Genomic DNA, 17,823 nt, shown 5'->3' with positions numbered 1-17,823 from the left:
ATTTCTACATTTTTATAGCTTTCTTTTCCTGTAGAGATGTGACACGTAAATAAAGTGGTTCGTATTTCCAATGATTAATCTTTTTAAAAAATAAACTCTATTTTTTAGAATAGTTTGTTTGTTTTTTAAGAAAGAAAAAAAAGAAAGAATAGTTTGTTTGTTTTTGGTTTGTTTGAAACAGTGTCTCACTCTGTCACCCAGGCTGGAGTGCAATGGCGCAGTCACAGCTTGCTCCTGCAGCCTTGATCGTGCAGGCTCCATCTGTCTTCTCACCTCAGCCTCCCTGGTAACTGGGACTAGAAGCACACGCCACCATGCCCAACTAATTTTTGTATTTTTTTTGTAGAGATGGGATCTCACCATGTTGTCCAGGCTGGTCTCAAACAACTGGGCCCAAGAGATCCACCTGCCTTAGCCTCCAAAAGCGTTGGAATTTCAGGCATGAGCCATCACACCTGCCCTAGAATAGTTTTAGATTTATTTTAAAAATTGTAGGCTGGGCGCGGTGGCTCACGCCTGTAATCCCAGCACTTTGGGAGGCCGAGGCGGGTGGATCACCTGAGGTCAGGAGTTCAAGACCAGCCTAGGCAACATGGTGAAACTCTGTCTCTACTAAAAATACAAAAATTAGCTCGGCGTGGTGGCATGTGCCTGTAATCCCAGCTACTTAGGAGGCTGAGGCAGGAGAATCGCTTGAGCCCAGAAGGTGGAGGTTGCAGTGAGCCGAGATTGCATCATTACACTCCAGCCTGGGCGACAGAGCGAGACTGTGTCTCAAAAAAAAAAAAAAAAATTGTAAAGCTAGTACAGGGAGTTCCTATAAATCCACATCCAGTTTCCCCTATTAATAACATCTTATATTAGTATACATGTAACATTTGTTACAGTTAATGAACCACTTTTGATTATATTATTATACTTATTCATTCCGAATTCACTTGAGTTAAAAAAAAAAGGTGGAATTGCCTGCAGATTTTTAATAGCAAATGTCTAGAAAATACTGGCCTGACCAAGACTTATTTTTTTCTTAAGTCAGCTTTATTAAGATAAAAATTTACATACAATAAATCCACCCACTTTATATAGTTCAGTGAGTTTTCATAAAAGTGTATAATCATGTAACCATCACCACTACCGAAGTCTAGGACATTTCATCATCCCAGGAAAGTTCCCTTGTGCTCCTTCCCGTTTAATCTCTTACCGCACCTCAGCCCCTGGCAACCACTGATCTGCTTTCTGTCACTAGTTTTGCCCTTTCTAGATTTATTCTAGTAGAACACTTTTTTTTTTTTTTTTAATAGAGACAGGGTCTCCCTATGTTGCCCAGGCTGGTCTCAAACTCCTGGGCTCAAGGGATCCTCCTGCCTCAGCCTCCCAAAGTGTTGGGATTACAGACGTGAAGCCACGGCAACTGGCCAGTAGAACATCTTAAGCGGAATCATATGCAGTTATTTGTGTCTTATTTTTTTCACTTAGTATAGTGCTTTTATTTTATTGTTACTATTATTATTAATGAGGCAGAGTCTCGCTCTGTTCCCCAGGCTGGAGTGCAATGGCACATTCTTAGATCACTGCAATCTCCACCTCCCTGCAATCTCTGCCCTGCTAGGTTCAAGCTATTCTCCTGCCTCAGCCTTCAAGCAGCTGTGATTACAGGTGCACACCACCATGCCCGGCTAATTTTTGTATTTTTTTAGAGATGGGGTTTCACCATGTTGGCCAGGCTGGTCTCGAACTCCTGACCTCAAGTGATCTGCCTGCCTCAGCCTCCCAAAGTGCTGGGATTACAGGCGTGAGCCACCGCGCTCAACCAGCATAGTCTTTTAATGGTTTTGAGATGTGGTGTGAATGTATAGAAACTATTCATGGCTTTTTGTTGCTGAGTAGTATTCCATTGTGTGTATATATATCTATACACACTACATTTTGTATCCATTAGCCAATCCATTGATATGTGTGTTGTTTTCACTTTTGGCTATTATAAATAAATATGAACATTTGGGTACAGATCTTTGTGGGGACATAGGTTTTCAATTCTCTTGGATAAATAATTAGAAATTGTATGCCAGGTTCTGTGGTAAGTATATATTCAGCTTTATTTTTGAAAAACTGGCAAACTGCCTTCCATAGTGGCTGTATCACTTTGCATTCCTACCAGCAGCGTATGAGGATTCCAGTAGCTTCACGTCCTCACTAACAAGTTGTATTATCAGTCTTTTTTCATTTTAGCCATGGTAGTGGTGTTTAATAGTATCTCATTGTATTTTTCATCTGCATTTCCCTAAGGACTAATGATATGGAGCAACCTTTTGTGTGCTCATTTGCCATTCCTGTATCTTTTCTGGTGAAATATCTGTTCAAATTTCTGCTCACTTTTTTTTTTTTTTTTTTTTTTTTGAGACGGAGTCTCGCTGTCTCCCAGGCTGGAGTGCAGTGGCACGATTTTGGCCCACTGCAACCTCTGCCTCCTGGGTTTAAGCAATTCTCCTGCCTCAGCTTTCTGAGTAGCTGAGATTGCATGCACACGCCACCCCGGCTAATTTTGTATTTTTAGTAGAGATGGGGTTTCACAATGTTGGTCAGGCTGGTCTCGAACTCCTGACCTTGTGATCCGCCCGCCTTGACCTCCCAAAGTGCTGAGATTACAGGCGTGAGCCACCACATCCGGCCTTCTGCTCACTTTTTATTGGTGATTTGTCTTATTATTGAGCTATAGGACTTGCTTATATAAATAATTATTTTTTAATTTCTTGATCAAAACAGCATATGTTTTGGAGTTTATCTTCAATGTGTAGATGAGCATAATGAAAGGCTCTTAAGTACTAGCTAAGTACCTAACTGGAATATAAGTGCTGTTTTGCATGTGTTAAGTAACTAAAGAATAGATCTGGTAGAAATATAAAGTATTTTTTGTGTGCCACTCCCTTTGCCCAACACGAATGAATCCATCTCTCCAAATCTGCCTGTTCTAGTGAATGCTAAGTTTTTTATTTGTTCACTTTTTTTTTTTTAACTTTGATATGATAATTGTTGGTTAGGGTCCAGCTGCTGTGAAAACTCATCTTGTGGCTGAGTTTCAGGTGTTTATTTTAATCATATCTGTCTATTTCAAGCAGTATTCTCATCTTTCTTAGACACTTTGTGGGGACTGACCAATTGCCAAATAAACTTTTAGAGACATTGAAGACCCGCTGAAAAGCCATGTAAGATAAATATTCACTTATGGACACATGAGAGTCAAATATCACTCTAATTGTAAAAGGAGGAAGTGTGGCTTACTATACATTGTGATTGGTTAAATCTTAATGGCATTTTCATGTATGTGTGTATTCCTCTGGCCAAATAAAACAGTTGAGTAAAATTAGAAATGGTGCCATTAATTATTGGATTATGATGATATGTTTACTGTCATCTCGACAGACTGTAGGAGATCACATTTCAGCTATAGCTCTTTTCTTTAATTAAAAAAAAAGTATTTTTTTTTTTTATGAGACAGAGTCTCACTCTGTCACCCAAGCTGGAGTTGGCAAGATCTCGGCTCACTGAAGTGAGCCCCTGCTTCCCAGTTTCAAGTAATTCTTTTGCCTCAGCCTCCCAAGTAGGTGTGTTCCAACATGGCCTGTTAAATTTTGTATTTTTAGTAGAGTCAGGGTTTCACCATGTTGGCCAGGCTGGTCTCGAACTCCTGGCCTCAAGTGATCCACCCGCCTCAGCCTCCCAGTGTTGGGATTACAGGCATGAGCCACCACAGCCAGCCAGACACAACAGCATCTGTAGATTATGTTCTATTCCGTTACTTAATCTTCTTTTTTCTTTTCTTTCCCTCCCTGCCTTTCTGTTTCTTTCCCTCCCTGCCTTTCTGTTTCTTTCCCTCCCTCCCTCCTTCCTTTCTTCCTTTCTTTTCTTTTCTTTTCTTTCCTCTTCTTTTTTGAGACCAAGTCTCACTCTGTCACCCAGGCTGGAGTGCAGTGGCGCGATCTCAGCTCACTGCAACCTCTGCCTCCCAGGTTCAAGCGATTCTCCTGCCTCAGCCTCCCAAGTAGCTGGGATTACAGGCACCCACCACCACACCCGGCTAATTTTTGTATTTTTAGTAGAGATGTGTTTCACCATGTTGGCCAGGCTGGTTTCGAATTCCTGACCTCAGGTGATCCGCCCACCTCGGCCTCCCAAAGTGCTGGGATTACAGGTGTGAGCCACTGCGCCCGGCCCTTCCTTCTTTCTTTCTTTCTTTACTTTTTTTTTTTTTTTGACAAGGCCTCACTCTGTCACCCAGGCTGGAGTACAGAGGCACAATCATGGCTCACTGCAGCCTCTACCTCCCCATGCTTAGGTGATTCTCCCAACTCAGCCTCCTGAGTAGCTGGGACTGACTGCAGGCACAGGCTACCATGCCCGGATAATTTTTGTAATTTTTTTGTAGAGACTGGGTTTTGGCATGTTGTCCCAGCTGGTAATCTTCATTTTCAAATACATGGAGAAACCTAAGCTTACTATTTCAAAAAGGAAAATAGGAAAAAAGGAAAATGAATGCCAAAAGGAACGGAAGAGGGATTGCAATTTAAAACCATTATTTTGGCCAGGTGCGGTGGCTCATGCCTGTAATCCCAGCACTTTGGGAGACTGAGGCAGGCGGATCACTTGAGGCCAGGAGTTTCAGACCAGGCTGGCCAACATGGTGAAACCTTGTCTCTACTAAAAATACAAAAATTGGCCGGGCATGGTGGTGTAATGTCAGCTACTCAGGAGGCTGAGGCACGAGAATCACTTGAACCTGGGAGGTGGAGGCTGCAGTGAGCCAAGATCGTGCCACTACACTCCAGCTTGGGTGACAGAGCGACACTCCGTCTCCAAAAAAAAAAATCCATGCTCATGAGATATAATCATGAGCTTATTGTGGTATATGTGAGGCAATGGGTTAAATTTTGCTGTTTTCTTGTCCGTGCTGATGATTTTTTTTTTTTTTTTTGAAATGGAGTCTCGCTCTGTCACCAGGCTGGAGTGCAGTGGCGCTGTCTCGGCTCACTGCAACCTCCACCTCCTGTGTTCAATCGATTCTTCTGCCTCAGCCTCCTAAGTAACTGGGAATACAGGTACCCGCCACCATGCCTAGCTAATTTTTTGTATTTTTAGTAGAGACGAGGTTTCACTGTGCTGGCCAGGCTGGTCTCAGTCTCGACCTCGTGATCTGCCTGCCTCAGCCTTCCAAAGTGCTGAGATTATAGACGTCAGCCACCCTGCCCGGCCTTTTTTTTTTTTTTTTTTTGAGATGGAGTCTTGCTCTGTCACCCAGGCTGGAGTGCAGTGGTGCGATCTCGGCTCACCGCAAGCTCCACCTCCCAGGTTCACGCCTTTCTCCTGCCTCAGCCTCCCCAGTAGCTGAGACCACAGGCACCTGCCACCATGCCAGGCTAATTTTTTGTATTTTTAGAAGAGACGGGGTTTCACCGTGTTAGCCAGGATGGTCTCGATCTCCTGACCTCGTGATCCGCCCGCCTCGGCCTCCCAAAGTGCTGGCTGGGATTACAGGCGTGAGCCACCGTGCCCAGCCTTTTTTTTTTTTTTTTTGAGACAGAGTTTTGCTCTTGTTGCCCAGGCTGGAGTGCAATGGCGCAATCTTCGCTCATCGCAACTTCTGCCTCCCAGGTTCAAGCAATTCTCCTGCCTCAGCCTCCAGAGTAGCTGGGATTATAGGCACGCGCCACCACGCCCGGCTAATTTTGTATTTTTAGTAGAGACAGGGTTTCTCCATGTTGGTCAGGCTGGTCTCGAACTCCCAACCTCAAGTGATCCGCCCGCCTCGGCCTTTCAAAGTGCTGGGATTACAACCGTGAGCCAGCGCACCTGGCTTTTTTTTTTTTTTTTTTTTTTTTTTTTTTGTAGAGATGGTGTCTCACTTTGTTGCCCAGGCTGGTCTCAGAGTCCCAAAGTGTTGAAATTATAGGCATGAGCCACTGCACGTGACAGAGTCTCACTCTGTTGCCCAGGCTGGAGTGCAGTGGCGCAATCTCAGTAGCTCACTCTAGCCTTGATCTCCTAGGCTCAAGTGATCCTCCTGCCTCAGCTTCTTGAGTAGCTGGAACTACAGGCATGCACCACCATGCCCGGATGATGTTTTTGATTTTTTTGTTTCGTTTTGAGATGGAGTCTCGCTGTCGCCCAGGCTGGAGTGCAGTGGCGCGATCTCGGCTCACTGCAGGCTCCGCCCCCTGGGGGTTCTCGCCAGTCTCCTGTCTCAGCCTCCGGAGTAGCTAGGACTACAGGTGCCCGCCACCTCACCAGGCTAATTTTTTGTATTTTTAGTAGAGACGGGGTTTCACCATGTTAGCCAGGATGGTCTCGATCTCCTGACCTCGTGATCCGCCCGCCTCGGCCTCCCAAAGTGCTGGGATTACAGGCGTGAGCCACCGCGCCCGGCCGATGTTTTTGATTTTTTATAGAGATGAGGTCTCACTATGTTACCCAGGCTTGTATCAAACTCCTGAGCTCAGGCTATCCTCTCAGCTTGGCCTCCCAAAGTGCTGGGATTACAGATGTAAGCCATTGCACCCAGCCTCTTTTCCTTTAAAAAATGACAAAAACAACAGCAAAATAAAATTTTGAAAAATAGAGATAGGATCTGTGTTGGCCAAGCTAATCTCAAACTCCTGGCCTCTTAGCAACCCTCCTTCCTTGGCCTCCCAAAGTGTTGGAATTACAGGCATGAGCCACTGCACATTGCCTGATCATTTATTTTTCTTTTCTTTTCCTTTTTTTTTTTTTTTGGTTTTGTTTTGTTTTTGTTTTTGAGACAGGGTCTTGCTCAGTTGCTCAGGCTGGATGCAGTGGTACAATCATGGCTCACTGTGGCCTCAATCTCCTGGGCTTAAGTGATCCTCTCACCTCAGCAAAAAAAAAAAAAAATGTGTAGGAAATTTTAAAAAATAGGGTGTGAAACTTTAGTTTCTGTTTCAAATTTTGGCTCTTCATAGCTCCTTGTGATGTTTTGTTTTGTTTTGTTTTGTTTTTTTGAGGCAGAGTCTCACTCTTGTTGCCCAGGCTGCAGTACAATGGCATGATCTCAGCTCACTGCAACCTCTGCCTCCCGGGTTCACGTGATTCTCCTGCCTCAGCCTCCAGAGTAGCTGGGATTATAGGTGCCTGCCACCACACCTGGCTAATTTTTTTTTTTTTTGTATTTTTAGTGGAGACGGGGTTTCACCATGTTGACCGGGCTGGTCTTGAATTCCTGACCTCAGCCTCCCAAAGTGCTGGTATCACAGGCGTGAGCCACTGCACCTGGCTAGCTCCTTGTAATGTTTTAAAAAAATTTTAATGTTAGGTGGAACAAATAGAGCTAGTTATCTAAGAAACCCAAGTAGTTATTATAGAGTAAAAGCATCATCTTGTGGATTTTATTGAATTTTTACATGTATTTAGTGTTTGTACTTTCTCTAAAATAATTGACAGGCCTGTTAGCTGAGCCTAGAAATTGGTTCAGAAAAGCATTATGGGCAGGTACAGTGGCTCACACCTGCACCTGTAATCCCAGTACTTTGGGAGGCCGAGGCAGGCGGATCACTTGAGGACAGGAGTTCAAGACCAGCCTGGCGAACATGGTGAAACCCCATCTCTACTACAAATACAAAAAAATTTGGCCGGCTATGGTGGTGTGCCTCCCAGCTACTTGAGAGGCTGAGGCAGGAGAATGGCTTGAACCCAGGAGGCGGAGGTTGCAGTGAGCCAAGATTGTGCCACTGCACTCCAGCTTGGGCAACAGAGTGAGACTCTGTCTTAAAAAAAAAAAAAAAAAGCATTATGAAAAAATAGAATTTAATAAAGTAAAGGGCTTTTCCCAAATGGCATCAAGTGTTATAGAGACCTGTCTTAGACATACAAAAATAGTAGGAGAAACCTTGAAGTCTTTCTGATTCTGGGGGAAAATCCTACTGAGGGTATCAGGGTCTAACTTGCTGCACTAACTTAATAGAACCACTGTCTGTTCTCTTTTGAAAAGCTGGACACCTGTTCTGCTGTTGTGTCTTGCCATTCTCCTGAAGAACAGAGGCACACTGTAAAACCCAACATTTCCCCTTGCATTCTATGAGGTAGGTAAAGTATATTAGAATACATACTTCTTTAAAATGTTGAACCTTAATTCCAATATCAAAAAAGGGGGGATTTGCATTGCTATCTATTTCCATATGTCTTGCTGCTGACTTGGAGATGAGATTATACTGCTGTCATATCCTACTTTTATTGCTAGGCATGTGGTAAATTCAGACAATTTGGCAGTACGGTTTTGTAGCATGGGTGGATCTTTCCATGAAACCCTTGGATGCAAACTTGGTTCTTGCTGACCACTTCTCTTACTCAAAGTAAAAAGAAGACTTCCATATCTTGAAGTAATCCAAGTTCGTAGTACCTGTGGAAGAACTTCTTGAGTGCTAAATTAAAAACAAGATACCACAGGAGGACAGAGGCTAAGCTTTTTGATAATTGGACCAGAAATTGCTGATGTGAAATTTTGTTGTTGTTTTTTTTTGTTTTGTTTTTGTTTTTGTTTTGAGACGGAGTCTTGCTCTGTCGCCCAGGCTGGAGTGCAGTGATGCGATCTCGGTTCACTGCAACTTCCACCTCCCGGGTTCAAGCCATTCTCCTGCCTCAGCCACCTGAGTAGCTGGGATTACAGGCGTGTGCCACCACATCCAGCTAATTTTTGTATTTTTAGTAGAGACGGGGTTTCAGCATCTTGGCCAGGCTGGTCTTGAACTCCTGACCTCGTGATCCACCCGCCTTGGCCTCCCAAAGTGCTGGGATTACAGGCATGAATCACCATGCCCGGCATTTTTTTTTTTTCTTCTTTGAGATGGAGCCTGTCACCCAGGCTGGAGTGCAGTGGTGCGATCTCGGCTCACTGCAACTTCTGCCTCCCAGGTTTAAGCAATTCTCATGTCTCAGCTTCCCACGTAGCTGGGATTACAGGCACAAGCCACCATGCCCGACTAATTTTTTTTTTTTTTTTTTTTTGTATTTTTAGTAGAGACGGGGTTTTGCTATGTTGGCCAGGCTAGTCTTGAACTCCTGACCTCAGAAGATCCGCCCACCTTGGCCTCCCAAAGTGCTGGGATTACAGGCGTGAGCCACCATGCCTGGACTTCTTGTTGTTTTTTGTTTTTTGTTTTGTTTTGTTTTTTGAGACAAGGTCTCACTCTGTCATTCAGGCTGAAGTATAGTGGCGTGATCACGGCTCACTGCAGCCTTGACCTCCTGGGCTCAAGCCGTCCTCCCACATCAGCCTCCTGAGTAGCTGGGACTACAGGCACTCGCCAACACACCTGGCTAACTTTCGTATTTGCTGTAGAGATGGGGTTTCACCATGTTGCCCAAGGTGGTCTCAAATCACTGGGCTCAAGTAGTGCTCCCACCTCGGCTTCCTAAAGTGTTGGTATTACAGGTGTGAGCCGCTGCCTCTTTTTTTTAAATTGAAACTTTCTGTTGAACTCACACATTTGGGTTCTTTAAATGTATGTTTTTATGAGTAAATTTAATGGGAATGAAAGCATAATTGATCTTTTTTTTTTATTTTTTTTTTGTATTTGAGGAGGGCTTCATTTCCAGGCAATAAAATGCTATTTCTCATCTCTGTCTCTCTTAGATTACAGCAAGATGGAAATACCAAATCCCCCTACCTCCAAATGTATCACTTACTGGAAAAGAAAAGTGAAATCTGAATACATGCGACTTCGACAACTTAAACGGCTTCAGGCAAATATGGGTGCAAAGGTAAAAAATAATTCCCAAGTGAAAGTTTATATATTTCAATATACTAACCCAGTGAAAAGGGGTTGGATTTTTTTTTTTTTTTTTTTTTGAGACAGAGTCTCACTCTGTCACCCAGGCTGGAGTGCAGTGTTGTAATCTCAGCTCACTGCAAGCTCCGCCTCCCAGGTTCACGCCATTCTCCTGCCTCAGCCTCCTGATTAGCTGGGACTACAGGCGCCCACCACCACGCCCGGCTAATTTTCTTGTATTTTTAGTAGAGACGGGGTTTCACCATGTTAGCCAGGATGGTCTCGATCTCCTGACCTCATGATCCACCCGCCTCGGCCTCCCAAAGTGCTGGGATTACAGGCGTGAGCCACCGCGCCTGGCCCAGGGGTTGGAATTTTTTTTAACTTTTGTTTTGAAATCTTAACAGGGCCAGGTGCGGTGGCTCACACCTGTAATCCCAGCACTTTGGGAGGCTGAGGCAGGTGGATCACCTGAGGTCAGGAGTTCGAGACCAGCCTGTCCTGCCTGGTGAAACCTCGTCTCTACTAAAAATGCAAAAATTAGCCAGGCGTGGTGTCATGTGCCTGTAATCCCAGCTACTTGGGAGGCTGAGGCAGGAGAATTGCTTGAACCCAGGAGGTAGAGGTTGCAGTGAGCCGAGATGGCGCCACTGCACTCCAGCCTGGGTGACAAAGCAAGACTCCATCTCAAAACAAAAAACAAAAGGCCAGGCACGGTGGCTCACGCCTGTAATTCCAGCAGTTTGGGAGGCTGAGGCGGGCAGATCACTTGAGGCCAGGAGTTTGAAACCAGCCTGGCTAACATAGTGAAACCCTGTCTCTACCAAAAATACAAAAATTAGCCAGGTGTGGTGGTCTGTGCCTGTAATCCCAGCTACTTGGGAGGCTGAGGTAGGAGAATCGCTTGAACCTGGGAGTCAGAGGTTGTGGTGAGCTGAGATCGTGCTACTACACTCCAGCCTGGGCGACAACAGAGCAAGACTCCATCTCAAAAAAAAAAAAAATTATTAATTAATTAATTAAATAACAATATATCTTAATCTTTTCCATGGCTTTGCTAGGCTTTGTATGTGGCAAATTTTGCAAAGGTTCAAGAAAAAACCCAGATCCTCAATGAAGAATGGAAGAAGCTTCGTGTCCAACCTGTTCAGTCAATGAAGCCTGTGAGTGGACACCCTTTTCTCAAAAAGGTACTTTTGGGAGTTTAAGCTCAGTCTTCCTCTCTTCCTTGGGCTTAAAGCTTTTTCCTATATTTGTGGCTTTTTAGAAAGTGAGTAAGTAAGACAAGGTATGGTGGCTCACACAAGTATTCCCAGCTATTTGGGCGGCTGAGGTGGGAAAATCGCTTGAGGTGAGGAGTTTGAGACCAGCCTGGGCAACATAGACTATATCTCTAAAAAATTTTTTTAAAAAGTAGCCAGACATGGTGGTGCACACCTGTAGTCCTAGCTACTTGGGAGGCTGAGGTGGAAGGATTTCTTGAGCCCAGAAGTTCAAGGCTGAAATAAACTATGATTTCACCACAACACTCCAGTCTGGGTTGACAGACAAGACCTTATGTCTAAAAAAAAAGGAAAGAAAGGAAATAAATAAATAAATAAGGTTAAGGTTAATAGATACAGCTATTTTAGTCAACTTTGAATAATTAAGATAGTAAATCTGCAGCTTCAAGAATAATCTTGGGGGCTGGGCGCAGTGGCTCACACCTGTAATCTCAGCACTTCGGGAGGCTGAGGCAGATGAATCACTTGAGGCCAGGAGTTTGAGACCAGCCTGACCAACATAGCGAAACACTGTCTCTACTAAAAATACAAAAGTTAGCTGCGTGTGATGGTGCATGCCTGTAATCCCAGCTAGTTGGGAGGCTGAGGCCTGAGAACCTCTTGAACCTAGGAGGCAGAAGTTGCAGTGAGCCAAGATCACGCCGCTGCACTCCAGCCTGGGTGAAAGAGTGAGACTGTGTCTCAAAAAAATAATAAATAATAAATAAATAAAAGAATTTTCTAGTTAAGAAACTTTGGCTGGATGCGGTGGCTCACACCTGTAATCCCAGCACTTTGGGAGGCCGAGGTGGGTGGATCACCTGAGGTCAGGAGTTTGAGACCAGGCTGGCCAACATGGTGAAACCCCATCTCTACTAATAGTACAAAAAGATTAGCCAGGCATGGTGGCACACTTTTGTAATCCCAGCTACTAGGGAGGCTGAGGCAGGAGAATTGCTTGAACCCAGGAGGTGGAGGTTGCAGTGATCTGAGATGGCACCATTGTACTCCAGTCTGGGCAACAAGAGCAAAACACCATCTCCAAAAAAAAAAACTTTATGAAAATAAATTATTATCATTATTATTATTTAGAGACAAGATCTCACTATGTCACCCAGACTGGAGTGCAGTGTCATGATCATAGCTTACTGTAACCTCCAACACCTGGGAAATAGATAATATTTTTAAAATATAAAAAGTAAATATTATCCAGGCATGGTACTGTATGCCTATAATCCCAGCTACTCGGGAGACTGAGGTGGGAGAATCACTTGAACCCAAGAGTTCAAGGCTGCAGTGAGCTATGATCTCCAGCCTGGGTGACAGAGTCAGACTCTGTCTCTTAAAAAAAAAAAAAAAAAAAAGGCAGAAGCTGGGCACAGTGGCTCACGCCTGTAATCCCAGCACTTTTAGAGGCTGTGACAGGTGGATCACCTGAGGTCAGGAGTTCGAGACCAGCCTGGCCAACATGGTGAAACCCTGTCTCTACTAAAAATACAAAAATTAGCCGAGCGTGGTGGCGTGCACCTATAATCCCAGCTACTCGGGAGGCTGAGGCAGGAGAATTGCTTGAACCTGGGAGGCGGAGGTTGCAATGAGCCAAGATCGTGCAACTGCACTCCAGCCTGGGCAACAGAGTGAGACCCTGTCTCAAAACAAAAAACAAAAAGCAGATAGTGTATTGAGAGCAAATATCTTTCCTGAAGCAGAATGTTACTATAATTTCTATACCACTTTGCTTCTCCATGTACTAGCCCTATCACCTATGCAGCTAAGTTGATGTCCACTGTCTTAAAGTTTAGGTCTTCAGAAAACTTCCTCATCTTTTAGGACTTTCAGAGGCTCTTTACTGTTGTGTATAACCCAAGTAGACCAACAGTTTGAGCTGAAGTAAACATCAGCTGAGTATGGGAAGTACTGTGCTGAACTCTATAGAGGACACAAAGGTGAATAAGAGTCCCTGCTTTTGGCCGGGTGTAGTGGCTCACACATGTAATCCCAGCACTTTGGGAGGCTAAGTCAGGATGATTGCTTGAGTCCAGGAGTTGGAGACCAGCGTGGGCAATATAGTGAGACCCTGTCTCTACAAAAAAAAAAAGAAAAATTAGCTGGTTAACTGGATGTAGTAGCACATGCCTGTAATCCCAGCTTCTCGGGAGGCTGAGGTTGGAGGATGGCTTTAGCCTGGGAGGCAGAGGCTGCAGTGAGCTGTGATTGCACAACTTCACTCAGCCTAGGCAACAGAGTGAGATCCTGTCTCAAAAAAAAAAAGAGTTTCTACTTTCCACAAGTTTGCAGTCTAGGGATTCCTTTTAGGAGATGATGTTACAAAACTCTCAATTTATTAATTTGTTTTTAAAATTTTGTTTTTGTTTTTGTTTTTTTGAGACGTAGTATCGCTATGTCTCCAGGCTGGAGTGCAGTGGCATGATCTTGGCTCACTGCAACCTCCACCTCCCAGGTTCAAGTGATTCTCCTACCTCAGCCTCCCGAGTAGCTGGGACTACAGGCATGTGCCACCACGCCCAGCTAATTTTTGTGTTTTTAGTAGGGACTGGGTTTCACCATGTTGGCCAGGATAGTCTTGATCTCCTGACCTCGTGATCCACCCGCCTCGGTCTCCCAAAGTGCTGGGATTACAGTCGTGAGCCACCACGCCTGGCCAAATTTTTTATAATTTTAAATGCCATCTGAATTTTAAAAATTTAATTTATTAGCTTGTAAGAGCTAGAGGCTACTAAGATCATTTTTTTTCTTTTTTTTTTTTTCTTGAGACAGAGTCTTGCTCTGTCGCCCAGGCTAGAGTACAGTGGCTCACTCAACCTCTGCCTCCCAGGTTCAAGTGATTCTCATACCTCAGTCTCCCAAGTAGCTGGGATTACATGTGTGCACCACCATGCTCAGCTAATTTTTGTATTACGTTTTTGTAGAGCTGGGGTTTCACCATGTTGGCCTGGCTGGTCTCCAACTGACTTCAAGTGATCTGCCTGTCTTGGCCTCCCAAAGTGCTGGGATTACTGGCATGAGCCACTATGCCCGGCCAATTTTGGAAGGAAATTACATTTATTTCTTGGGTTATATGCCCGTCTTTCCCTCTCCATGTCATTGCTTATATTTCAGTGTACCATAGAGAGCATTTTCCCGGGATTTGCAAGCCAACATATGTTAATGAGGTCACTGAACACAGTTGCATTGGTTCCCATCATGTATTCCTGGTCCCCTCTCCAACAGAACTTTATGGTATGTATTGAAAGCACTGTGGTGGCTATTTAAACTGTATGATTGTGTTACGTTGATATGCCAGAGCTCCTCTTAGGGTAAAGATTATCCAGTATTTAACAAAGCTAGGACACGCAGGGCAGAACAAGGTTGTAATTTACTTACTCTAAACAATATCTATTGCAAGTTGTTCTAACTTGCCAGATTTTATGCTCTCTGATGTGTGCTTTGGAATTGATGCTGGTTCTTTTTTAAATGAATAATATTGGGCAAGACTTCAATTTTCTCTTAGTACCTTGGCCCAATATTATGTACAGTTAAATGCAGTCTAAATCAGACTCTTGAGGCTTGAGCAGGTTGTCTGCTCCCTGTTGATGGAGTAATCCTTTCTGAATTCTCTAAATGCAAGATGCTACAAAAACAACTGAGACAACAGAGGTGCACACAGTCCTTTCATCTGGGCCTTTGTGCTGACTCCTACTAGGATTATTTGTGGTTTTGATAATCATTCCTCTCTAAATACTGCCATTGTTTATCATCTGCCTGGTGACAGCCGTACTACTGGTTGGAATGAGGTCGAGGTTTATAGAAGGGAATCATCTCTTAGAATAGAACTTCAGAATAATTTTACTTACTACTTGGGGATTTTAGAATGACTATATTCTCTGCTAAGCACCCCACTCCCCCCAAATTATTTACTATTGTTTATTGCCAGAAAATATCCATAGCCTAGGCTGCAGTTGACTTTAGGTTCCCATTGAGTGTGACTGGCATGAGTTGTAATCATAATTTTTTTTTTATTATTGGAGAATCTTAGTCCATTTTATAGAATACCCATGTCTTATGGTTGCCCAGTTTATTTTGTAGTTAAATTACAGATCATAATCTTAGAAGCCTTCATTTTTATTTATCCATCTGTCTCTCTACTTATGAAAACAATTAGAAACTTTTTTTTTTTTGAGATGGAGTCTCACTCTGTCGCCAGGCTGGAGTACAGTGGCGCGATCTCAGCTTACTGCAACCTCTGCCTCACAGGTTCAAGCGATTCTCCTGCCTCGGCCTCCCTAGTAGCTGGGACTACAGGCGCGCGCCACCATGCCCAGCTAATTTTTTGTATTTTAGTAGAGATGGGGTTTCACCATGTTGGCCAGGATGGTCTTGATCTCCTGACCTCATGATCTGCCTGCCTCGGCCTCCCAAAGTGCTAGGATTGCAGGCGTGAGCCACCACACTTGGCCCCATTTGAGGTTTTTTTGGCCAAACAAAATGGCCGGTGTTTAAAATGCAGGAAACTCTGGGACAAAGGCATTTTCAGGAGACTCAAGCAACAAACAAAGCTCAGCAAAGATTCCACTAAATAGGAAAGAGGAGATGCATGATGGCTTCATGGAATAAATCACATCTGGTTTGATTTCAGGTAGAAGATGAGACGGTTTTGTGCAATATTCCCTACATGGGAGATGAAGTGAAAGAAGAAGATGAGACTTTTATTGAGGAGCTGATCAATAACTATGATGGGAAAGTCCATGGTGAAGAAGGTAGTGGTACTGAACTCTTTGGAGAAAATTTTGTTAGAATGAGGCCTCTTCTTTGGTACCTCATCATCTTACCATCTTGCTTTTATCTTCTGCCCCATGGGGTACACACTGCAGAATATTTCAATGTCATCACATGGCTGGGAGTTAATTTTTTTTTTTTTTTTTTTTTTGAGACGGAGTTTTGCCTTAGTTGCCCAGGCTGGAGTGCAGTGGTATAATCTAGGCTCACTGCAGTCTCTGCCTCCTGGGTTCAAGTGATTCTCCTGCCTCAGCCTCCCAAGTAGCTGGGACTACAGGTGTCTGCCACTGCGCCCAGCTAATTCTTGTATTTTTAGTAGAGATGGGGTTTCACCATGTTGGTGAGGCTGGTCTCGAATTCCTGACCTCAGGTGATCCACCTACCTCGGCCTCCTAAAGTGCTGGGATTACAGGCGTGAGCCACCATGCCTAGCCCAATTTTTTTATTATTTTTTTTTTTTTAGAAACAGGGACTCACTCAGTCACCCAGGCTGGAATGCAGTGGCACGATCATAGCTTATTGTAGCCTCAACCTCCTGGGCTTAAGTGATTTTCCTGCTTTAGCCTCCTCGGAGGCTGGGACTACAGGTGCACTCCACCACACCTGGCTTTTTTTTTTGAGACAGAGTCTCGCTGTGTCACCCAGGCTGGAGTGCAGTGGCACAATCTCAGCTCACTGTAAGCTCCGCCTCCCGGGTTCATGCCATTCTCCTGCCTCAGCCTCCCGAGGTAGCCGGGACTACAGGTGCCTACCACACCCGGCTAATTTTTTGTATTTTTAGTAGAGATGGGGTTTCACCACGTGAGCCAGGATGGTCTCGATCTCCTGACCTTGTGATCCTCCCGCCTCAGCCTCCCAAAGTGCTGGGATTACAGGCGTGAGCCACTGTGCCCGGCCCTGGCTTATTTTTAAAATTTTTTGTAGAGATGGAGTCTCACCACGTTGCCCAGGCTGGTCTTAAACTCCTGGCGTCAAGCAGTCCTCCCACGTTGGCCTCCCAAAGCTCTGGGATTACAAGAGTGAGCCAACATGCCTGGCCCAAAATACCCTAGTTATTTCTTTCTTTCTTTCTTTTTTTTATTACCCTAGTTATTTCTAATTCAAGCAGCAGAAACAGAAGTAAAAATTATTTAAAGTACCCTAGTTAAATTTTAAAAGGAGTTGGGACATAAAAGGATTATGTAGTAATCAGTGGCTAGAGGGAAAGTTTATTGTACAAATAAGTTTAATCTTAGGGCTTAGGAGTTTTCCATAAGGGACATCCAAGACCATTTTGTTCTTTATTTCTCTTTCTCTGAGAATGGCAATGAGGCTGTCTGTCATACTTCTTTGATCCAGGCATCCCCTGGATCTCCCAGAAGTTGGTTTTAATAATCTGAATTTCCTAAAAGCCAATTGTTTGGATTTAGTCATAATTCTAGAAAAGTCTGTCCGTGTGTAAGAAATGGAAAGAGGAGAGGCTCCCCATCACTTCGTAAACCAACAGCCCCACCTGCTCTTTTGACAATTGTGGGCACTGTTGTGATGCTGTTGAACTACATTATTTGTCCACAGTGCCTCCTAGTGTTCAAAGACCTCCTACATTGTAGTACATCTCCATAAAGTACAATTTTAGGAAAAATTGCTGTCTTTTGATTTAGAGATGTCATTACTGACCCATCAGCAGCAAAGCCAAGAGAATTTTCATTTTATTATTTTTCTCTGCCCTACTTGGAGATTGTTTGAACACCTTCATGAGATTTTGAAGCAGAAATTCAGAGTTGACTTGTGACTGAGGAAGTGAAGTTCTTCAGTAAGAATAAAGCCTATGGCTGGGCACGGTGGGTCACACCTGTAATCCCAGCATTTTGGGAGGCCGAGGCGGGTGGATCACCTGAGGTCTGGAGTTCACGACCAGCCTGAGATGGAGAAACCCAGTCTCTACTAAAATACAAAATTAGCCAGGGTGGTGGCATATGCCTGTAATCCCAGCTACTCGGGAGGCTGAGACAGGAGAATCACTTGAACCTGGG

The 17,823-nt window shown here is 44.2% G+C and overlaps 1 protein-coding gene across 4 annotated transcripts in view; it reads left to right on the top strand.

Moving 5' to 3' along the window:
• EZH1 (enhancer of zeste 1 polycomb repressive complex 2 subunit) overlaps positions 1 to 17,823 on the top strand; it is a 49,043-nt gene that overhangs the window by 7,371 nt on the left and 23,849 nt on the right. Inside the window, exons 1-6 of one of the 4 annotated variants that reach the window (XM_024234146.3) lie at positions 3,051 to 3,203; positions 7,997 to 8,087; positions 9,638 to 9,765; positions 10,835 to 10,963; positions 14,156 to 14,275; positions 15,672 to 15,792. In XM_024234146.3, the coding sequence (XP_024089914.1) occupies positions 9,649 to 9,765; positions 10,835 to 10,963; positions 14,156 to 14,275; positions 15,672 to 15,792 (487 nt within the window). In that variant the 5' untranslated portion in view covers positions 3,051 to 3,203; positions 7,997 to 8,087; positions 9,638 to 9,648. 4 annotated transcript variants of the gene reach the window in all.

Source organism: Pongo abelii, chromosome 19 (genome assembly GCF_028885655.2).
Source record: "Pongo abelii isolate AG06213 chromosome 19, NHGRI_mPonAbe1-v2.0_pri, whole genome shotgun sequence".
Taxonomy (NCBI): domain Eukaryota; kingdom Metazoa; phylum Chordata; class Mammalia; order Primates; family Hominidae; genus Pongo; species Pongo abelii.
Note: the sequence above shows the minus strand (reverse complement) of the source record. Positions and strands in the feature narration are given on the sequence as shown.